This window comes from Humulus lupulus, chromosome 9 (assembly GCF_963169125.1).
Source record: "Humulus lupulus chromosome 9, drHumLupu1.1, whole genome shotgun sequence".
Lineage (NCBI taxonomy): Eukaryota > Viridiplantae > Streptophyta > Magnoliopsida > Rosales > Cannabaceae > Humulus > Humulus lupulus.
Window position 1 is genome coordinate 3,930,947 of NC_084801.1, and position 24,921 is coordinate 3,955,867.

The window sequence follows — 24,921 nt, forward strand, 5'->3', positions numbered from 1 at the left end:
ATTTTCTTCTTTCTAATGATGCATTGTTGTAGTCAAATCATGAATAATCTCAACACTTTTGACAGTTAATTTTAGAAGTATATGATGCCCCAATTTTGTTTGTACAATAAACCAAAAGTTGATTTTATAATATAAAAGTTTATATGTATTTAATTGCACATTGATGTGTGTTTTTCCTATAAGTGAGAATAGAAATTGTAAGAGAAATTGTATTTTCCTTTTCTATATATTTCAATTGGTAAACACAAGCATATTTATACAGTTTACACACTTAATCTTCTTAATTACAGAATAAACAACAAATCACAAAGACAGCTACAAATCATCTAAATAAGGAATCTACTAATTTTTGCATAGGATGCTCATATTATTTCTAATTGGTAACGGGTATTTGTAACTAGTATTTTGGTCCTCTCCTTTCTTATAAGAATAGAAAATAGCCCTGTAATGTAGCTGTTGCATTCCTTAGTGTTATGCTTCTTCTTTAGCATACTTGACACAACCATATTCAAGCTCTGGAGTTGAAAACTTTCAACAGGCAAGTTGTCATTAGGTTTACAATATTTTCCTTCTCACTTGTGAGTTTTGACCTTATGTACTCTTTCTTTTACCCTGCTACTAGAACCCGTTTTTTGGTCATATACAAATAGGGCATAAATGGTTTTATTTCATTTCCCATGTTGCATGAGGCATCTTAGTCAATTGAAATTTGGGAACCTACATGCCATTGAGGCATGAAAGGGAGTAAATTGAACTTTTCTTTATTAGCTTTTATTTCAAAAGGGATTGGTTTAGGCTTTTATAATGTTGATGCATTTATTTAAGCACCTCTAACTTCAATCTTCAGCACCATTATTATTACACTTTTCTCAGTAACAAAGTGTACATCAATTCAGTTTTATGTTTTGGCTTTTCTTGGCAGTGTCCTCTTCTTAACATTAGTTATTGTCCTCCATCAGAAGCTATCCTGTCTGATGGGAAAAGTTTCGTAAGTACATTTTTACTTGTAAGTTGTAATATCCAACTCAATTGAATATCAGAGAATTCCCTTTTTTATGTCATCTTATCATCATGTATTTTCTTGCTAGGTCGTTGTCATCTACAATTCCCTGGGGTGGAAGAGAGAAGAAGTAATACGAATTCCTGTAAGTAGCTAAACTGTACTTCATATGCTGATCAACATAAATTTAAAAAGGTCTACTTGAACTGATGATTTCTATTACACACTTTCAACTAAAAAGAGTTCCAATATTGAACACTTGAGGACAGAACGCTATGTCTATCTGTGTCAAACACTTTCTTAATTTAAGAAGTAACCATCATTGACTTGGAGAAAACTGCAAAAAATTTAAGGTTGTATATATTAACTTATTCATGTTTACTAATGGCTTTGCAACTGAAATTTTATGTAGGTTTCCACTGACAGAATTAGTGTTCAGGATTCTAGTGGGAAGAAAGTTGAAGTCCAGCTTCTTCCTATATTGAATGCCACTTTTAGTGTTAGAAATTATTATGTGAGAGCATATTTGGGTGAATCTCCGAGAGAAACAATTAAATATTGGCTTGCATTTACAGTGTCAGTACCGCCAATTGGTTTCAGCACTTACATAATTTCTACCACTAAACAAACAGGTTGGCCATATTGTAATGTTTAAGGTGTTACATATAAGAGCTCTCCAAGTTAGACCTGATAATCTAATTATTGATCTACTTTACAGGCTCTAGTGTAGCCATTTCTTCTGTGTACAGGTCAGAAGAAAGTATAGAAAACACTATAGAAGTTGGACAAGGAAGTTTGAAGCTAATTTATTCAGCTCGTGATGGAAAGCTTTCACACTATGCTAACAACAGAAATTTGGTATGCTATGTTGAAGATTTAGTTTCCCAGTACCTTTTCCACTTCATTTTATATGGTTTGTTTTTGTATGGAGTTTTTTTTATGTATCTTCTAATATTCAATCTTAATTCAAAATTAACACATATAGGTAAATTATCTCATAGACATGTCATGGACAGTGATGCTAATCTTTTTCCTCTTTTTCTTTTTTTGGTTTCCAATTTCCTTGTACATTCATGTATTTGCTCATGGTTTTATAAAATTATATATTGATGGACAAAGATGGTGATGTGTTTACTATGTTATGTTCCTATTGAAGATTACAACATCTGCAGAACAGTCATATAGATATGTTATGGTATTGATTCAATTTATTCTCAAGCTTGACAATTTTTTTTGCTGCTGAAATTACCTTGACTTAGCATGGCTTGAAATTTGTATTTTTGTTTAAAGGTGCATGAAACTTTCTTGCTTATAAATTATGTTCTCATATGTGTGGTGCCACTAACACTCTGTTTTGGTTATTGATTATAAGCCCTGTTTATTTTATAAAAAAATCTGCACATTCTTGTTGATTAAGATTCTAGGTGCTATAATTGGATGTTTTACTTAGCTCTCTTTCATAGATAAAAGAGTCAAAGTTCCAGAGTATTATTAACATATTGGATATATTGCATTGCATTTTAATTATGATTTTTTGTAGTTTTTGTGCTGTAAAGACTGTTATTTCTCTGTTCTTCATCAATTAAATTGATTAGTATATTTTCACTGTTAGTTGGAAGATATGCAGCTGTTGTTGACATGAACCAGGTTTTAACTAGAATTAGAGGTTTTAACTAGAATTAGCCTAACATGATCTACATTTCTGCATAGCATGCACACATATCATGTATTTACAATTAGACAGAGACACTTAGAGAGATCTGAATGAGTCATGTGTCAGAGCTTGGCTCTAATCTAGGTTAGTTTCTTCAAAGTCTTTGTTGCTGATTTTTGTCTATTTCCAGCCTTCATTGCTGAGTTTTTTTGGGGGGCTATGTTTTCTAAAGACAAAACAGAGTATTACATCTTATTTTTTGGTTTACATTATTGGAAATTTTTTTGGCCATTATTTCCATTCCTTCATAGCCATCAAGTCTGATTTTACCTTTCACAATGTCTGAAACAACCGTGACAAGTGATTGCTTATATTGAATTGTGTCACCCTCTTTAACGGTAAATTGGCCATAATAATATATCATTATATTTTGAGCACACCATGTCACTATGTTAGGTACCTTTTGGCATATTTTAGGCAAGTGTCCAAGACTGGGTCTTGTAAGTCAACATACCTCTATAATTTTTCCTGTACTGGTACAAAAGTATTTTCTTCTCTTACAATGTTTATATGTTAATGGTCAGGGTCAATATAAGTCGACACTGGTTTGCCCAGCATGTGGAAAGATTTCAATCACTTTTGATCCTTTCATGTATTTGTCGTTGCCGCTACCTTCAACTGCAACTCGGCAAATAACCGTGACTTTGTTTTACGGCGATGGAAGTGGTCCTCCTATGCTATACACTGTTAGTTTGCTAAAGCAAGGTTGCTGTAAAGATCTTAGTGAACAACTAAGTAATGTTTGTTGCTTGTTGCTTGAATGCTGATGAGATTCTTCTGCTTGCAGAGGTAAATTTGGTTTCCATTGATATCTGCTACAATTTATTTTATTTATTCCCTTAATTTTAGTTCTAGTGGTTGAGTAACTGTAATTTCGATTGCCAGGTTTATGAACATAAGCTTTTTCGATATTTGGAAAACCCCTCAGAGCTATTGGCTCCGATTAAGGAGGATGATCACTTATAGACTTTCTAAAAACGTCGTGGGAAGATCCAGAGTTGAAATAATTCATCGACCACATGAAAAGTAAGCTTGCATCCCTATCCTTATGTAATTGGTAAATAGCAATGGTAAACATGTGATGTACAAACTGGTGTTGCCAATCCATCTATTGAAAAATAGCTTTAACTAAGTAATTTCAGAAGGGGATTATAGTATCAATTAAAATAATTATTGGCTACTTGTTCATTAAGAAGCTGAAGTCCGTATGAATAAAGTTCAAGCGCTCCAAGTCAAGTGTTGACTGGATAATACTGGCTATATTACCTGCTTTTGAGAAATATGTGTTTTAATTTTTTGTATCCTAGTCATTTTATGTCTTGGATCATCTACGCAGACTGCTTGTTAGACTTCTGCTGGATTTCCTAACTTAGATAGTTGGATTTTTCAGGTGCCCGTCAGACAGTGTTAAGGGTTGTCAGGGAAAGCTTATCGGTACCCCTTTTGTTACTTATTTAAAAGAGCCAATATGTGGAGCCAATGTTGAAGCCGTTGTTACTAGATTGTTGTCACCTTTGAAGAGAACGCGTCCTTCAGTTAAGCTCGAGAATGGTAAGGAAAATGGATTTGAAAAAGAGGTTATTGAAGAACCATCAAACCGCTACAATTCTAAGAACCTGTCAATGGATGATGCAGAAGTAGAGGAAAAATCTAGCGAAGCGTTATTTCTGTGTTGAAAGTAGTAAATTTTAGACTCCTTGAATACTTAAAGAATATTTTGTTGTTGATGACAGTGTTGCATGTTTTAAACTAAATTGTGGATTGTTAATTCAATGTAGAATGTTCTTACTTTTTGTTATTTGGAAATCAAGTTCATTTGATGATGCTAGTATATATTAAAAAGCTAATTTTAATTATATAAAAAAATTAAAATATAATAGAATAAATTAGTGTAATATAAATAAAATATATAATGAGAATTTAAATATATCTAAATATAACAATAATACGAAAATTGAGTTATAATATATATTACAATAACACTTTTTATGCAAAGAATTATGTTATGGAAACTTCATTATATAACACAAATAATGTGTTATACTAAAGTGTAGTATAACACAAAAAATGTGTTATAGTAAAGTATAGTATAACACAAAAAAAATGTTATAGTAAAGTGTAGTATAACACAAAAAAAGCGTTATACTAAAGTGTAGTATAACACAAAAAAAGTGTTATAGTATCGACTATAAATAACATAATTCGACACTTATCTATATATTAAAATAACACAGAAATTGTGTTATCGTTGCAGTACTATAACACATCTGTATAACACTATTAAAGTGTTATGTAAAGTACCCTGATCTACGATAACATAGTCTGTCTTAACACATCAGAAAGTGTTATCGTAGGTTTTGATAACACATTTTTTGTGTTATTAAAAGCATTTTTTCTTGTAGTGTTCTACCCTATCTAACTTACAATTCATGTATATTATTGGTTTTGGTTGTTGATCCCATCTAAGTAAACTCACTGGACAGAGAAAACACAAATAGTTAGAGTGCCTTTGTACAATATACAATATTATTATACACAACACATGCACAATATAAAATTCTGAACTTGCAAACATGGAACTCAAATCTTCAATCCGATGCCATTTGTGTTAAATAAAAATAAAAGAAATAAAGAAAATCCAAATGATGTTTAGATCTCGTGCATCTTAACAAACTATTTGGATCTCAAGTGGCTTGTAGCAATATGTGGATCTCATGTATTTTTTTTAATTTAGCTATTTAGATATATGTGGATCGAATGCTCGCTAAGAATATGACTCATGATACTATGACAAGAATTATGGGATTCTATCTAAAACTCAATTAGTAATTAGTAGGGTTACACTCATTACATGTTCTTTTGGTTGAAAATCAATAATTATATATGTATATAAAAACTTGAAAATCAAGTTTGATTGATTATGGTGGCTTTAATTTCATTTTTTTTAAAACAAATTATATTTTTATTTTATTTTTTTGCACATTGTTATTGTCATTACTTTAAATTTTTGTAATATATTATATGTAATATAGGATTCGATCTTATTACTAGCTTCTATCACTTCCTATAACACACTAACACTGTATTTATAGCACTTGACGATGAATTGTATAATAAATATATATATATATAATATTCCCACGCGAATTTCTTGCAACTCTTGAGCTGGAGCCATGGCGAAAACAAGATCTAGAGTGCAGGGGAATTTGAATTCGAACAAGAAGAAGAAGAAGAAAGGCCCTAATTCAATCTCAGATATTCAAATGACGAAATCCATGGATGCTGTACTGGGGGTGGATCCAATTTCATTTTCAGATGCTGAGGAAGAACACATCGATGACTCTGATCTGGTGAAACAGTCACCTGCATTGTGTGAGCTGTTCCCTGAGCCTCTCTCACCCAGATCGTCTCTTCGATCGATTGAACAGCAGGTATACTAGTTAGTAATTAGCATCAAATTAAATTAGAGGTGTACTAGTTCATATCACATTCAATTCGTAGACATAGTAATTACAAAAAAAACTTTATTATATTTCAATATATAATTCTGTTACACAAATAGAAAAACTAAACTGAGTAATCACTATCATTTGCATCAGTTATCAGAGACACATTTTCATCTTCACATAGCTCAAGTAGCAATTCATCCTCTGGATCTGCGACTTCCTTATGTCCTTGCATATCACCTTCGTTGTCACCCTCTTCATTAGCCCCAACATATGCAACAGGTTGATAATATTGCATAATCAACTTTCTGATGTCCACAATCAACACAATTTGATGAGCATGTTTCATGTACAACATCAATAGCATCATTAACCTCATCATAATTGTACTTAATGTCCCAAATTCGTCGATGATTCATATCTTCTACAACTTTCCAATCACGACCTCTAAGTAGATGATCGAGATAGAAAACTTGCGTGGCTTGGCTAGCAAGTATATACGGCTCATCATTGTACCATTCACCTCTGACATTTATACTGGTCATATTATTTTCAATGATTGTGTTCTTCCTTCTTGAATTTGTATTAAACCATTTGCACCGAAATAATGCCACTGAATATGCACCCGTGAAAGATAGTTTCACTACTTCTTCTGGTGTGCCATAATAATTAAAACATTCTGTTCTGCCAATAGACACTCCACTATTTTGTGTGGTGCATTTTTTATCGCGGTCGTATGCAATAAATTGAACACCATTGACTATACAACCTTGGTAGTAGGTTGCCAAATGATCTGACTCAGATGCTAATGCTAGCAATTCATCACCATTTTCCAAAGACTCAAGCTTGTGCAAGTCATATATCTAAATACATAAAACTGTATTAGATTCAGAAAAATATATCATTAATAAAATGAAAGTTCAAAGTTGAAAGCTACCTTCTTATGAAACCACGAACGAAATTTTTTCCTATGCAAACAATCATGATCACCATCCGGGTATTTTTGTCTAATCTCTTATAGGTGTTCGTTGTTAATTAGAATAGTGTTACGATTCTTGATAATAAAAAACTTATAATAACCACACATGTTCTCATTTAAAAGGGAATAAACTTACTCTAAATAAGCCTGAAGTTTAGGAGAATTCTCAAGTATGAACCACTCAGCTATTTCACGACTGTTATGATTGAGAGGCTTCAAAGTTCCATTTGTGAGTGGACGACATTGAGATTGGAAAAATGTAAGGTTTCGTAGGATATAAGTTGCAACTTCATTTCGATCAAGACAGTTAAATCTTGTTTCAATGTCTTTGAAATACATTAAACAAAAGGTCAAAGCCTCATCTGCAACATAGCCTTCGGCGATCGACCCTTCAGGGCTAGCTTTATTTCCCAGGTAATTCTTCAATTTTTTCATGTACCTTTCAAAAGGATACATCCACCAAATAAATAGCGGGCCACCCAATATTGCTTCTTCTGGCAAATGTAAGACCAAATGAATCATTATGTCAAAAAATGCTAGAGGAAAAGTCAACTTCATCTTGCACAATATTTGAATAAGGTCATTTTTTGTTTCCTTCATATTTTTAACATTTCAAGTCCTCGAACATATTTGCCTGAAGAAATTGCACAATTCTGTAATGGTGGTCGATATATATTTTGGGATAAACTTGCGAATACCGAGAGAAAGTAATCGTTGCATTATCTACAGCGACAATATGTCATCGCTGAAGAGTGTGTTGATTTATATGTCGGATAATTGTGCATGTCATGGAATGTATCGATAACGCTAGGCAGTTCCTTAGTCTGAAGATTCATCTTTAGAAAACAAAATTTAACAAAATCTCAATTAAATATTGAAATTATTATTGAGATAACTTAAAATATTTCAAATTATCTATATATTTTTATTTACCTTCTTAAATCGATCAGAAGCATAAGAAGTCGATCCATGGAGACTTGGATTCTTCTGTTTTGCTCTGTTGGCAGCATTTGCCTTTGAGCATGCCATGACCTATGGAGTGGTGAAAAGGTGAACCAACTTCTGCCAACTCTTGTTGTCCATGTCCTCCAGTGGATTCTTTCTGGCTGTCTCGATATCATCATACACTCCATGTTCATCGAAGTGTCTTTTCTTGTGACATTTTCTATCCTTGTAGCGATCCTGAAACTCTCGCTCAATCCCATTCTCTATCAGTCACCACTCAGGGAGAGCTCGGGGAAGAATGAAAAGTTCCTTAAAAAAACTGGTGAGATTTTTTAAATTATACAAAAAAAAACATTACATGTGAATAAGTAGATAAATTTACCTCAAGCTTTTCCATCAATCCACTCTTGTGCTCATCCTATTCACTCTGCCATGAGCCATAATATAACGAGACATGGTGACCTATAAGGTTATTAAGTCTCGTGAACAATAACCCAAAATCACGAACTGCTTTATAGGTTCCCTCATTTAGATCAAATTGTAGAGCAAAGGACCTTTATTGTCGTTGAGGAGCTGTTCCAAATTTTTGGATCGAGACCGACCTATTCTTTTTGCGGCAGCCGCTTCATATGTTAATTAAACAATACAATTAAATTGAATAAAATAATAGCAATTTGTCATTTATTGATAGAAGATAGGCTAATTATAATATATTACCTGTCTCACAAGAAGTAGGAACTCGGGTGGGATCTGGAGGAGGAGGAGCCGCTCCATCACTGCCATGAGAACGAGCAATAGTAGCAGACATATCTTTGCAGTTTAAATAATTGTTAACTTAAAATCAGTTATAGTTGGAGGTTAACTACATAACTTAAATAATTTTGATAATGCACTTGAAACTATTGAAAACAAACATTATTCTGCCATGGTAATACACATTAAACATACAAATATGAATATGCATAAGAAAATATTATTCCCCATCAATGTCAATTCCTACATAATCATCTGTACTTTCTAAATCATCTTTACTAATTTCGTCATCATCAATGTCATTGATGAAATCATCATCCACATCCGGAATAGATCTAGATGTTTCCCCAATTATGCTGGTGTGACTAGGTCGATCCAAATGCATAATCTCCAACTCTCCTAATTCCACAGTGAGTACAAAATTTGATGAAGTGCTATCATGCATGACATCAACCTCATTATCATCATCAATACTTAGATGATCTCATATCTTTCGATGATTGACTTTTTCTAATACCTTCACATTTTTGTTTCTTGAAGGATCTGCCAAGTAGAAAACTTGTTTTGCTTGAGTGGCAAGAATAAAATGATCGTTCTTGTACCACTCAAAATTAATCATGATACTAGTCAGGGGATATGATTTTATTTTTGCTACTTTTACGACATTGTGATTCAAAAATCTGACAACTGTCTTTTAGGAATAACAACATCCACATTTCTTTCTGGAAGATTAAATTTAGTCTATACGCTCTGAAGGTATTGGGAATAAAAAGTCAAAGCTTCATCGGCAACATAACCCTCTGCTATAGAACCTTCAGGACACGCCTTATTCCTGACATAATTTTTTAACTTCTTCATATATCGCTCAAACGGATACATCCACCTCGTGTAAACTAGTCCTCTGAGGATAGCATCTTGCGGCAAATGAAGAATTAAATGAATCATTATGTCAAAAAAGGTTGGAGGAAAAATCAACTCCAATTTTTACAAAATTTGTATCACTTGATCTTCTACTTTCTCAATGTCCTTAACAACCAATGTACGCACACAAATTTGGTTAACATCATTTACACCTTCTTCGTTAGTGTCTTGTTCACCAATAACACCATTGATGATGTCAATCATCTCATCAGTTATTGGTGAACAAGACACTAACGAAGATGGCGTAAATGAATGAATTTCAGATGGATGTGGCAGTAGTGCAGAGAATCAATTTGATGACCTATTTCAAGAGGTCGAAGCTGAGTTATACCCTAGTTGTACTTGGTTGTCTTCCTTGAAATTCTTGCAGAATATGATGCACATGAAGGTTATGAATAAATGGGCAAATAGTTCAATTGATGAACTCTTGAAGTTTATTAAATTTGTATTCTCGAAGGAGAATAAGATTCCGGCTTCATTATATGAGTCTAAGAAAAAAATGAGGAAGTTAGGGTTAGGTTATCAATTAATTCATGCTTGCAAGTACGACTGTTGTTTATTCTGGAAGGAGAATTCCCAAAAACAGAGTTGTCCTGTATGGGGTGAGAGCCGATGGGTTGACAAAGACACAAAGGAGACAATCGAAAGAAGATGGTGTGATGCACCATCTTGTTGATGGGGGTGCTTGGAAACAATTTGATTCAAGATATCCTGATTTTTCCAAAGAACCCAGAATCGTTCGATTAGGTTTGGCTGTTGATGGTTCAAATTCATTTGCTAACATGAGTCTATCTTACAGCATGTGGCCGATAATATTCTGCACGTATAATATGCCTCCTTGGTATGACACCTCCTTGTGGCGTTATGCTGTTGATTTCTTTTACTAATTTCGAAGGTTTTTTTTTTTTTTTAGATTAGGAGAACTCACAAATTTTTAATTTGTGAAAATGTATGTATTTATTATTATATATTTTGTTTAGAATATGTGAAAATAGCATTATGGTTTATTAGTTTATTTTTAATAAAATAAGGATAGAATGCATAAAATTTGTAATGATTTGAAATACTAACAATATAATTATTAGCAAGAAAATAAAAATAAAGATTAAGGATTATGAGTTAAGTAAATAAATTAATTAATCATGTACGAATAATTAAGTAGTATATTATAGGGTAAATAATTAATTAATTAGTCATATACTTATAAATTAGGTAGTATAGTATAGGGTAAATAATAAATAATTAATTAAATATGTAATGTTTAATTAGTAAGAAATTACAATTAATGATAATAATATTATCACTTAGTATAGAAAAATAATTAATTTAATTATTCATTTATAAATTAAGTATTAAATTATATGGCAATACATAATTTTTTTTACTAATTAATGTTGAAAATTAGGAAGAATTTTACAATTAAATAAAATTAAGTCATAACTAACTAAGTGAAATATAAGTTCATACTAATAAATGTAGAATTTTGGTAATTGATATTAGTAGAGAGCAATATAAATAATAAAATAATTAATATTGTACTTGGATTCTACATATCTCTGATAAAACATAGTATTAAGTAACAAAAATTAAAATAATTTACTATTCGTAGTGAAAATCAGACTTTAAAGAGGAATCTGTGCAATTAAAAAGATATATTGAGGGTTTGGTGTGAGAGATGAGCACTCACTACAAAAAAGGGGACTTTTGCCGGCGCAAATTTGCGCCGACAAAACCCATAGAGTTTTTGCCGACGCAAATCGCGTCGTATCTCCGTCGCTAATTTCACTTTTTCCAACGCAAATATAATGCGCCGGCGGCAATGGCCTTTTTTGGCGACGAAAAAATACACCAGTAAAAATATGGATATGCCGGTAAAAAAATCTGTCACGATATTGTGTAAAACACTTTTAGCGGCGCAATAATGCGCCGGCAATAGTTTACTTTTTTAGTGGCCCATTTTTGCGCCGGTAAAGGTGTATATGTGAAGTTAAGATTGAAACTTTTTGCCGACGTAATTTTGCGCTGGTAAAAGTATTTTTAAAATAATAATTTTGATTAAATTACTAATATTATTTTCAATATATTAATATTAATTAATAATTTTCAATTTGAATATATTAATAATTATTTAATTTTTTAGTAATATTATTTAATTAGAAATAAAATTAAAATTTTATAAATAAATAAATAAAAAATTACAACTATTAATATTTATTGTCTCCACCAAACATGAAAATATAAAAGTAATTTAGTAAAATAAATGTCTCATAAATTAAATTTTAAATAAATAGAAAAAAAGTTCTACAAATGAGCACTGCCCGCCTCATCATTCCCGCCCCCGTCAGCATCATCGTCCTCTTCCGAATCCTGGTCTGGTAAGTCAACAGTAAAACCAGGAGCCAATTCACCAACCTACTTCAACAAAACACTGAGCAGGAGATCTTGACGCCGTTGACGACTCTCAAGTTTAGTCGTATGCTTCTTTATGTTCTGATTTTCTAGCATAATGTCCTGATTTTGCTGCAAAATGGTGTCCACTTCAGGTGGCAATTGCCCGGACATTTGAGAAGTTGACGAAGATGCTGCCCTCTTTGCGTCAATTGCCTTCAACCTAGGCAACCCCCCAAACCCTTTCTTATAACTCGAGCGGGGTCCAAGGACATCCGTGACAATATCCATATCAGGCAGGAAATGACCGTCGACATTATCGCCGACACAAGAAGCAGCAGATGATGCAGGGGCCACTACTACAAAATACCCTTTACGGGACACTTTTTTAGGACATGCACATAAATGCAAGTCCTAAAAAATATTTATGAAGTTTTTAGGACACTCATTGAGAGTCCTAAAAAAACGCAATTTAGGACTCGCAATGAGTGTCCTAAAAGAAAATGCGAGTCCTAAAAAAATCTGGACTATAAAAATAAGTGTTTTACTTAATGTTTTTAAGGACTTGCTTTGTGAGTCCTTAATACTCTTTTAGGACTCGCAATGAGTGTCCTAAAAGAATCTGCGAGTCCTAAAAAATCTGGGCTAAAAATAATGTCTTGCTTAATAAATTTAAGGTCTTTCTTTGGGAGTCCTTAATACTTTTTTAGGACTCCTAAAAAAGTATTAAGGACTCCCAAAACAAGCCCTTAAATATTTTATTTATTAGTAGTATAAAATTAGAGTTTTATAATCATATTTTTTTTATTTGAATAATATAATCAGATTTTTATTTATAAAATAAAAATATATATATATATAAGTGAAAAATCATTTTCTTCCTCCCTCCCTACCCGATCCACTTTCCTTTCTCCCTCTCTCTCTCGCATGCTCTCTGCTAGCCCGAATGGCTGCCCTCCGATGGTCGCCGCCGTGTAGGCACCGGATCAAGAGTACCAGACACCGCCGAAACTCCAGCCTCACGAGCCCTTCGTTGCCGTTCTCCGCCGCGAGCAGAAGCCTCCAGGCTCGTACGTCACCGCCGTGGCTTCAAGGCCAATTTCTGGCCTCCTCTGACATCGTCTCAGGCGAAGGGTACCATGGGTGAACTCAGGGTATCAAGACGAACAAAGCCCATCCAAGGATCGGGCTTTTAAGTGACCGAAGGAGACGGAATCAGCTCTCCATTTGCTGCTTGTAGTCTTCTTCTCGAGGTGAGTTCTTGTTTGTCTCTAACATTGCCTTTTCTTATTGATTTTATGGTGGGTTTATGATTTAGGACTCTTTCCATATGTGAACATTTTGAAGAGCTGAAAATACGAGGAGTGTACTCAATGGGAATAGCTCAAATAATTAGGTCTGTAATTTGCTACTACAAAGTCTGTTCAAATCTATCTTGGGTACCAATTGCTATAGTTCTGAGTACTCAATTATTGTAGGGTTAGATGTTTCCCGGTTCAAATAAATATAGAGTAAGAATAAAACTATTGCAGTACTTGTTATAACCAATATCTATTAGTTCTATAAAATAATTACTTCTAATTCATGCTTAATAAAAAGAAAGAAAACAAAGGGGTTTCGGTTTTTTTTCTTTCACTTATTCAGTTATGTGTGTTTCCTTACACAATTGGGGTATATATAATCATTCAAAATTAGTAAGGAATATACTCTATACTAGATTCATTCTCTTCATCAAAAATAACAAAAGATTCATTCTCATTACCTTATTACTCCCTGTTGCAGACCAAGTTCTAAATGTCATGTTCATCCACATGAGAGGGGTATAGTTGATTTCCACCCTATATATGTGAGTGACCTTCCAGTCTAGTCTCAAAATTTGGGGAATTGAAAGCTCCTTCCAATTCACTGTCTATTTTTTGGGTTAATTTATTTTCTGCTTATCTATTTTGTTTATCTTACATGTTAGTTATCTTCTATTTGTTTTCCCTTTTGACAGTTCCATTCAAATGAGGCTAGTGGATCTATGAAACCAATTACTTATGGTTCCATATAATTAACGACAGTTGACCAATCAAGATTTAGAAGGACTCGAGTTACTGAGGGTGGTATGATTCTTTTTGCAGCCATCATTGTTGTGCCTGCTCTTATTATGACTTTTATTTGTGAATGTGTTTTGATTATTAGGAAAGATCTCCTTTTGAAAAGCGTTCTCTCATATATACATATATATAAATATATATAGGCATGTGTTCTATTCAGATAAATTTGAACCATCTAAGATTACTACTAAGCACACCCAAAGCTTCACCCTATCAACCCAAGACCTTTAATTATAGGCACACCCTATAACCATTTAATCTTGGTTGTATGTAGTACAAGAAATGACCCACCAGTCACATCTACAATTGGCTAACCAACATAATTAGTTGTTACATCATATAAGAGGGATCATAGAATATATATTTATATATATTGATTGTTGTACGTTCATTTGGCTTTGATCAGCAGTAGCAGTTTTATAAGCTTAGTACACACAATTACACAGGTAATCCCTGAATTAAGGTACTGTATCAACTTGCATTTATTATGATTCTTGAACCATTTTTTCCCTCCATTAACTGAGTGATGTAGATTGATGGTCATGGAGATTAATTGTCATTGGAAGCCTACTTTTTTTCTGTAAATTTCTACAAAATTTACTATGAAATGTATTGTTATGAACTTATGGCATATACTATGGTGGAAGTTCAGTACATTTCAAGGAGCTGTAACTATGTCTGGTGTGGTAGGGTGTTAAGTCTTTGTATTGCTGTTTATTTCTCTGTTCCGTTAGTCTTTGTATTCTGTTAGTTCACTTTCTTTTCAGTGTAATTCCCAGGTGTAGGTCCTGGTGTATTTTGTCTGTTCTAGTTCTTGTTGGCTGGTTCAGATATCTCTGTTGTGTTATTAATCTATTTGGTTGCTATGTTTGGCACCAGTTATTAAAAACAAAAAAGATATCTAAACTCTACTACTGATCATGTGATTCTAGTTTTTTTTCCTGTATCCAAGATACAAGAATTGTTAACTGAGTTGTGATGAGTAAACTTTATTTAATTGGGGTTTCTCATTGGCATTGGCTGTTGAAACTTTATTTAGTTTTGCTTCACTCTATTATTCATCATGGTTTTTGTAAGTGTTGATGATTTTTAATTTAGAAAATAATTAATTTTGCTCTGTGATTCCATGGTAAAATTTCTTCTTTGTGTATGACTTGTTTTTTTTTTTTTAACGTTTAAGAATAAAAAGGCTACTTTTAATGGCCAATTCAATTTCGTCTTGTGGGCAATGTTTCTTTATAATAATATATCTTGTTATATATAAAATTGGCTCGTTGATAGAAGAAGTATCATATATATTTTTTTTCTCATTAGACTCTACTTAATGTTTAACTTTGTTGTGATTATAGTTTTAGGAACCAACCAATAAATGTAAAACCAATGGTATAATACCATCTCTTGTGTTTTTGCAATTGTTTTATCTTTTGGGTCATTAAATCTAACAGCCCATTCATGATATATATATATATATATGTATGGTTTTTTTTTTAACTCAATTAGTTTTACTCATCTGAAATATACAAAGTATAAATAATATGTATGGCTTATTCCAGGCTTGATCATTGTAGATTATCTCAATTGAACTTACTTGTATGTAGATATATTCTGACATGAGTGTGAAAATTACCAAGTAGTTTAGTTGCCAAATATAATCAGAAGACTTTTATTTAGCAAGTTTTCTAGCATGTGGATTTTCCACTACTACACATACACAAAAAAAGGATTGACAGGTCATTTTATCTTTCTGAAAACATTCTTGATCATTGTAGATTATCTCAATTGAACTTGTATGTAGATATATTCTTGTCAGACCAATTTGAACCAAGTTTCTGCAATAATAAACCTAAGTGTGAAAATTACTAAGTAGTTTAGTTGCCAAATATAATCAGAAGACTTTTATTTAGCAAGTTTTCTAGCATGTGGATTTTCATGGACTGCTTCATCACATTTTTTCCTTTGTTTTTTCCTTTGTGTTGGACAACTCGTGGTTCTTTTAAATGTTAGAGCTCAAGCTTTGTTACTTTCCCATGTCTGGCACAGCAGCCTGTTTTAAGATTTCTGTGTAGGACCGTGATATTGATATACATTCTAATTGTAATATGATTTCTTTCCAGATTCACCAAGTCTTCTATGCAAGATATACGCATCAACCTTGCAATAACTGCTGTCTTTGTAAGTTGTGACAATTTAGAGAGTGGTTTATCCTCTGTTTCCATATTTGTTTTTGCGATTGTCGTTAGCAGATAGTGATGATAATATATATATATATATCTATATATATATATATATATAACAGACACATTTTCCAATTCATTCTAGAAAATTGAAGGTTGAGCCTTTTACCTTTATGAGTAGTAATTGTTACTTGTGACTGTTTCTATAAGATCTATAGTGTTGAATGGCAGGTCCAGCCTTCATTACATCTTCAAGTACATTATTATATGATTTCCACAAATTATATGATTGTGATTGAACTGCATGAAAATGAAACAGAATGGCCATTTAGGCTTTTGGAAAATAACTAAATTTGTCAGCATTGATGGAGCAAATTGCTTTTTATTCATTGTTTCCCACTTGCTTGATTGTTCACAAGAATTATCATATTTATTTTATGTGCCTTGATTCATGATCATATATGCATGTTATTAAAATGAGATGTTTAATTCGGTTTGTGCATATTTATAATTCTTTGGCACACCATCTGTTTGATAGAAGTTCTGAGTTAAAGTCTTTTTCTTTTTATCTTGTCATTCTTTCATTCTTGACAAAACCAATATATATTCGGTTATAATGCATATTTTACACAAGCTAATTGATAAAACCACAACTGCTAGCCTCCTACAATATTAGAGTAGTATAAGTGCCTGAGTAGTATTTAAAAGTTGTGCTTGTTTTTCACAAGTTATATGTTGAGGAGCTTTCTCTTCGTAAGCTTGTATCCTGACTTATTACCCTTCAATACTAAGATTTTTTTAATTTATGCTGCATGGCTTTGAAAGCTTATAGGTTAAGGAAACATAAATATCATGCTTAAGAGGGATCATTATGTCAGTACATTTGTTTTTTTTAATTTTATTTATGAAGTTGGAATGGTCTATTTCTTTCTTTGGTTATTTATGTTGATATTAAGAGTTTGCTTTGGTTATTTGGCTTTATGAATTTCACGGCAGAGAGGTTTGTGGGTTCACGACATAGCAGGTTTTTTTTTTTTTTTATTTCTTTGATAAATAAATACTTTATCTTATTTATATAAGATAAATATATGTGTATGTTATTTACCTATATTATTCTTTTTTTTATTCTGTATTTTATTCTTTTTTTTTTTTTATTCTTTGAAGACATCATATGCTTCATATTCTGCAAGACTGTAACTAATATTGAAATTGAAATAATGCATTTTCATTATTTACCAACATATGCGTAATATTCCTCTAGTAATTATTTTTGAAATCATGACAAGGTGGATCATCTAGCAAGAATTAAAATGTTTTTTTCCCTAGTCATACATCTTGTACCTTACTTTTTCTGATCAGACTCCTATAGATGTCTAAATAAGTGACTAACTCAGTAGGTCTCAACTCAAGTATAATTTGGCTCATGTATATCTCATGCCTTTTTTAACACCTCTTGTAAATATCTGTAGTACCTTTGCGCAAACTCTTAAATCGTGATCTTAATGGCTTTCATTTATGGTTTTATAGGGTTTTGATGAATACATGAATTTGGTTCTTGATGATGCTGAAGAAGTCAATGTCAAGAATTTGGGGCTCGGTAGGGACGGTGGCTGGGCTGGGCTCGGGGTTGGCTGGTGGGGTTCTCAACTTCACGGCGGCGACACTATAGCTCACGGCGGCAGCAAGTATTTATTTTATTTCTTGATTTTTTTATGTTAAAATATGTTTCATTTGATTGTGTTGGATATGTTCAGATCTGATTTTGAGCCTAGACTAATAATGAATATCATCTTTAGTGTATTTTGCTTATGCTTTAATGGCTTTATACTTGTGTTTCACTATTGGTTTTTGGTGTATTTTGTGACTTGATTTTGTTGTATTTTGTGACTGGATTTTGGTGTGTTTATGGTTTATTTTGATGCTTCTTTAATGGATTAATATGGTAGATTTATGGTCTATTTTGTTGCTGATTTTGGTGTAGTTTGCTACTGTTTTGAAATACCTCTATGTACTGGATGAATAACATTTTATGAAATAGTACTATCTATACCTTCTATTATATATATTTATAATTGTTGTGTGTGTCTATTTATTTATAAGTTTGAATTATAATTGTTGTCTGCTAGTCCTAAAAAGTCTTTTTTGTAAAAAAAATTGCCATTTTTTTAGTATTTTCTTTTCAAAATTCTTTTAATACATATTCGACACTCAAATGGATATATATTTTTAAATCAAAATTAAAATTGTAGCTGAATTTTTTTTAAAAAAAAAATTACTTTTAAGGGCATGCAAAGCGAGTCCTAAAAAATTATCCGCGAGTCCTAAAAAATCTGGTGGCGAGTCCTAAAAACTTAATTAAAGGCACTCAACCAGATTTTTTAGGATTCGCACAGATTTTTAAGGCTCTTAAATAGAGGACTCGCGCCCTGCGAGTCCTAAAAAATTTTTTAGGACTCGCAATGCTAGTCCTAAAAAACCTTTTTTGTAGTAGTGGGCCGTACTCTGCGATGCTCGACATTCGGTCATCTCATTTTGCACAATAAAAAGCACGTATTTCGAATTCCAATATAACATTATTTGAAAACCTAACTTATAAATTTTTAATATAACAACATATAAAATATAACTTTATTATCTATCTGCCAACATCCTATCATTAATGACTGCAGACCAGTGATTGAAAAAGAATGTAATTAATTTTGTTCCCATATCAGGGAGCAAGTGGGCTAAAGTAAATTTGGTCATGAAAATCCATTTCTGATTGAAAATCATGAAGATATTATTGATATATACGGTAGGTGCAGTTAATTCCATTAATGGGGAATTTACGTCTCCAAACATATACTTCAACTACATTTGCATGTTTTTCATTCAGAAATGGATTTTCATGACCAAATTTACTTTAGCCCGCAAGCTCCCTGATACGGGGACAACATTAGTTACATTCTTTTTTTATCTTATTCCACAATCATTAATCATAAAAATATTGGCACATAGATTATAAAGATTTCATTGTTAAAAATTTAATTAATAATTACTAATTGACAACAACCAATTAATAATTAATATTTATTAATTATTTACTAAACTTTTTTAAAGTTAAATTATCATAAATTAGTTAAGGTTATGCAACTTACATGTTTTGTCGCCACTGCATCACTAATCCACTTATCCTTCTTCTTGTGGAGGTGCTCGAATGTGTCGATCATGCTCGGGAGCTGGCCAGTAGATGGGTCCATCTAAAAAAGCAAATTATTTAAACATTGTGACATTTATAATATTTTTGTAAATGTAAGGATATAAGTTATTATAATTTACGTGATCATAAACATGGGCAACGATGGATTTGGAACCGTGTCCTCCTGGTATGGTCATTTTAGCTCGAGCTTCTTTATTTTTCTTCGATATACGCTTCAAAAAGAAAACTTCTTCGATATACGCTTCAAAAAGAAAACAGTACTCATTAATCTAAATTGTAATTTTATAATTAAAAATTAATGTAAAATCTACGGCATACCTGGTGAGAATCAGAAGCCCAAAAATCACACAGAATTGCCCAATCAGAAGAAGTAATCGACACAAAAGGTTTTGACTTCGCTCTCTCATTGTCCACCTCTTCTCCAACATCTACCCAGTGTTTCTTCATCGTGTGGCACCAATCAGTCAGATGTTTTTGCATTTGTCTTACCATGGGATCGTTGATTACTGGATTGTCTTCTGGATAAATGAATTTTTCCTAAAATCACAATTAAAATTGGAATTTGTTAAAATATTATGAAGATAGACAAAATATTTAATAATGAGTTATTAAAGGTTTAAAGAATGCTTACAGATAGTCTCTTTCAAATAACTTCGATATCAGCTGGTTTTACTTGTTCCCAAGCTAGTGTAGTTGGAGGTACGGTGCTACGCAAATAACGAGCCATTGAATTGTTGAACCACTTGCCGTACTTTTGAATAGCTTTTCCAGTTTCTTTATCAAACTCTACTTTCAAATGACTAACTTTTTTGATGGCCAGCTCCTTCTCGATATTGGCACCGTAATAAGCTCCCCTGCCTCTCTTGGAGCCACCACCTGTGTCATTACTTGTTTCGGCCATTCTACATTAAAATATTCATTAATTAACTAATTCAAATTATGTATGTCTGTTGTTTTTTGTTATAAAATTAACATTTATTCATTATGGTATTTCCAAACCTACCTTATTCCGACATAGTGGATCCCTTAGAGATAGTAAGGAGTCATGTATTTCTCCTCATTTTTTTAAGATGTTTCTCAAACATCTTGAAAAAATGAGGAGCAGTACATGAATACATTGGCTATCCCCAAGGCATCCACTAGGTGCATCACTATTGTTTTTTGTTATTAAATTAACATTTTATTACTTATTGTCTTTCCCAACCTACCATATTCCGACCTAGTGGATCCATTGGAGATAGTAAGTAGACATGTGCTAATACTCATTTTTTCAAGATATTTAATCAAATATCTTGAAAAAATGAGTACCAGGACATGAATACATTGACTATCCCCAAGGCATCCACTAGGTGCATCACTATTGTTTTTTGTTATTGAATTAACATTTTATTACTCATTGTCTTTCCCAACCTACCCTATTCCGACCTAATAGATCCCTTGGAGATAGTAAGCAGACATGTGCGACTACCCATTTTTTCAACATATTTCATCAAATATATTGAAAAAATGAGTACCAGTACATGAATACATTGACTATCCCCAAAGCATCCAATAGGTGCGTGTGTACCTATATCTGATACTATCATTAATTAATGAAAATAAATAAAGTTTTCATTGAATTAAATAAAAAGTTACATACACTTGTTTAAATTACATATCACTGTCATCATCATCACTAACTACAACATCATTACGAACATCACTATCACTATCAACTAGAACATTATCGTCATCCTCATCGTCTTCATACTCGGCCAAGTCGTCTTCAAATTCAACTTCATCATCGACAACAAATTCATCTGAACCTTCGCCAACCAAATCATCAACGTTGTGCACTTCAGTGGCATTGACATCAACCCGATCATACTGAAGATTATCAAAAATTGGAAGTTCTACCCACAACTGAAATGAAGAAGAATTAACTTCTTGCAATATTGGTATATCATTTGTGGTCTCAGTATCATCAACATCGGAATTTGAGAAATCCCATACATTCCTTGGAATGTATTCATTAACAAGACTCCAATCATCCCCATTTTTTACATCTTGAAGATAATACACCAACTTCGCTTGAGATGCGAGAACGAAAGGATCATCTTTATAACATTCTTCTTTCACATATACGCTCGTAAAATTGGATTCCACTTTAATTCTACTTGTATTGAACCATCTACACTTGAATAGGACAACACTGTAACCCATCAAGTAGGACAATTCAATTACTTCTTCCAAAACTCCATAGTAGTTCACTCCTTCCTCACTTGGCACCATTACACCGCAATTTTGTGTTTTAAGCTCCATATCACGACCACGAGTCACAAATTTTACACCATTCACTATCATCCCTGGATATGAATACACGGTGCTGCTTGATTTGTTTGCGAGAGCATACAATTCATTATTCACTTCAGTAGGTGTTGACTCATGCAAACCGTTCACCTATCAACATTAACATTGAAATTTAGTTTTGGATTGATTAAGTGGGGTTTCAGAAAAGAATTGACTAATATACATACTCTTTCTTTGAACCACTGAGGAAAATCAGTTTCTTGTTGAACTTCAAGATTCGAGCCCCCCCGTCTTCTTAATTCATCCATATACTCACTACAAATGAACAAAAAATTATGATTTTGGCATTTACTCGGTATATAAACCAAACATCATTATTGAAAAAATACTAGAAAACACACCTAAGGTACTCCTTAATTTCGGCACAATTGTTCAAGATATACCACTCAGCCTTTTGCTTTAACTGCGGATTGAGGAGCATACTTGATTTCTTACCAAATGGACGACCAACAGCCTTATAAATAGAATATTCCTGATTTGGTTGGGATTCAACGCGATCGTCTTTCCTCTCAGGTCGATTGAATCGAGTCTCAACCCCCCGCAGGTACATTGAGCAAAAGGTTAAAGCCTCGTTCACCACGTAAGCTTCTGCGATTGAACCTTCCGGACGTGGACGATTTCTTACATACTGTTTATAAACTCCCATCGAATGTTCAATGGGATACATCCACCTAAAGTGCACGGGACCGCCAAGAATTGCCTCTTTCAGAAGATGCAAAACCAAATGCACCATAATGTCGAAAAATGCTGGAGGAAATATCATTTTCAACTTGCATAAAATGGTGATAATGTCTGTCTCCATCTTCTCAAGGTCTTTCACATTCAAAGTCCGTGCACAAAGTTTTTTGAAAAAAACCGCACAACTCAATAATTGGCTTCCGAACTTCCGGAACCAAAAACGACCTAATTGCGGCGGGCAACAACTGCTGAAACAACACGTGGCAATCGTGTGATTTCAACCCAGTTATCTTGCCATCATTGACATTGACATTCTTCGAAAGGTTTGCAGCAAAACCGTCTGGGAATTCAACTGACTTCACAAATTCACAGAAAACTCGACGCTCCGGGACACTGAGGGTGTAACTGGCGTGCGCTTTCTTTGTAACGACCCACTAATCTAGACTATTTGGACCATTAACGAATCTATACATAACACTTACATTTTTGCGGAAATACCATAATTTTATTGAAACTTGTGGAAACAAAGGTTACTTTCATAAAATAAGTAGGATATGGGTACCCATTGTCTTTAAAACAAAAATAACTTAAAAACTAAAAAGGGTTACATAGAAAATGCGGAAAATACATTTAAAACCATAAAAAACATAAACAAGACTACATCCTCGAATCGAATAACGCTCGGCCCCTTGACTCCATTCACCATCGATACACATCCTCTAAGCGTCACGAATCTTTCCGCCTCTAAAGCTTATTTCCTGCACATAAACAGAAAGGAATGAGCCTAATGCCCAGCAAGGAAAATCTAACACATAGTCATAAACATAAACATAATGTCATAATAACGTAAAGACATATCATAACACATAATACACTTATTATAATGGCCATTATACTTGGGGTCCCATAGACTAAACAAGCATATGCCCATGGGGTTAATGGGGTCCTACTAGCTAAGTAGGTCATATGCCCATAACCCATTTGGGGTCTTGTTAGTCATATGGGTCATATGCCCAAGCCTACATACACATATACATATCATAACACTTTTAATAACATAAACATATAGATAACATAAGCACATAACATATTAATTCTAGCCTATTTTCCTTACCAAAGTTACAAGGATTATGGACTGAGTTGGGACTTTTGGAACACTCCTAAAACCATAAGAAAGAGTGAGTCTAAAGAAAGGAGATGAAATGAAAGAGATGGAAAGACTAAACCATAAAAACATACTTACCAACTTATATGCTTAAGAGCTTGGATTCCCTAACCAAAATAAGAATAAGGTTAGGGGACTGAGTAGAAGGTTTTGAGAAAGGAAATAACATAAAATACAGAAAGGAACTAGAGTTTTGGGTTTACCTCAAAGATTGCAAGATCAATCTAACCTCCACCGAAATACTATAGAACTCACTTCCCAAAGTGTTTGATAAGCTTATGATGTTTAAGCTTATAGTTTTTTCCCCAACCAAGTGTTTACACTCTCACACTCACTTAACACTAGCAGCTTCTGAACTTAGAGAAAATGGTGAATAATGGCTGGGTACTAGGTCCTATTTATAGAGTTTGGGAATGAAAATATCTTGATTTTACTTGAATAAAAATAATGGCTTTTTAGGTGAAAATCATTTGAATAATCGTTCAGCAGAGGCTGAAGACTCGTTCAGAAGATGCTGGACTGTTGAAGGAGTTTGAATGGCTGAAGGGAAAGGAATTCAAAAGTATTTGAATTCATGCTGGTGGAGGCGATATATCGCCCCCTGTAGGCGATATATCGCCTGGGCCAGTATGCCCGAGGCGACCGTGCATCGTTTCGTGTTTTCCGTATCTACGTGCTGCGACATATCGCCCCCTATAGCTGCGATATATCGGCACACGCTGAATATTTAAACACGAAATTACACATTTTTAGCTAAGTTTGAATGGAGTAAACAGCCTTGACTAAGCCCTCAACGTACTCAAAGCTGCTGACTGACCCTATAACATTCAAACTTTACTCCTTATTATATTTAATCCTCAAAAATCTTTAATCCTTAATCACCATTCATAACATGTGCTTAAAATCCTATTGGTTGATATCTAAACCTTATAGTATAAAATATATAATCCTTAATATCAGTCACATTAATCAAACCTTAGGTTAACTTAATATTCTTAAACTATAGATTAAACTTAGAAAATCTATAAGTACTACTATGAGTGTCCAAATAATTCCCGGTCTGAACCAAAAATCCACAGTAACAATGATAATACTAAACATACTATCATAC

General features: G+C 33.1%; 1 protein-coding gene and 2 long non-coding RNA genes across 3 annotated transcripts; all 3 read left to right on the forward strand.

Annotated features, from left to right (window-relative positions):
- Nucleotides 1-1,102: 1,102 nt before the first annotated feature.
- LOC133801766 (uncharacterized) lies at nucleotides 1,103-1,946 on the forward strand. The gene is made up of 3 exons (XR_009876958.1): nucleotides 1,103-1,145; nucleotides 1,413-1,632; nucleotides 1,719-1,946. It is a non-coding gene; the product is annotated as an uncharacterized LOC133801766 (long non-coding RNA).
- Nucleotides 1,947-3,588: 1,642 nt separating this feature from the next.
- Nucleotides 3,589-4,512, forward strand: LOC133801438 (ubiquitin carboxyl-terminal hydrolase 9-like). The gene is made up of 2 exons (XM_062239644.1): nucleotides 3,589-3,740; nucleotides 4,105-4,512. Exons 1-2 carry the CDS (start codon nucleotides 3,604-3,606, stop codon nucleotides 4,388-4,390), a joined length of 423 nt encoding a protein of 140 aa, XP_062095628.1. The 5' UTR covers nucleotides 3,589-3,603; the 3' UTR covers nucleotides 4,391-4,512.
- Nucleotides 4,513-13,025: 8,513 nt separating this feature from the next.
- Nucleotides 13,026-14,350, forward strand: LOC133801016 (uncharacterized). The gene is made up of 3 exons (XR_009876704.1): nucleotides 13,026-13,399; nucleotides 13,929-13,992; nucleotides 14,143-14,350. It is a non-coding gene; the product is annotated as an uncharacterized LOC133801016 (long non-coding RNA).
- Nucleotides 14,351-24,921: the final 10,571 nt, after the last annotated feature.

Bases quoted from the DNA above. Each gene is read 5' to 3' on its own strand.
- LOC133801438 (XM_062239644.1), top strand. From the start codon at position 3,604: ATGAACATAAGCTTTTTCGATATTTGGAAAACCCCTCAGAGCTATTGG. The intron at 3,741-4,104 runs GTAAGCTTGCAT...TGGATTTTTCAG, and splicing joins ATTCATCGACCACATGAAAA to GTGCCCGTCAGACAGTGTTA.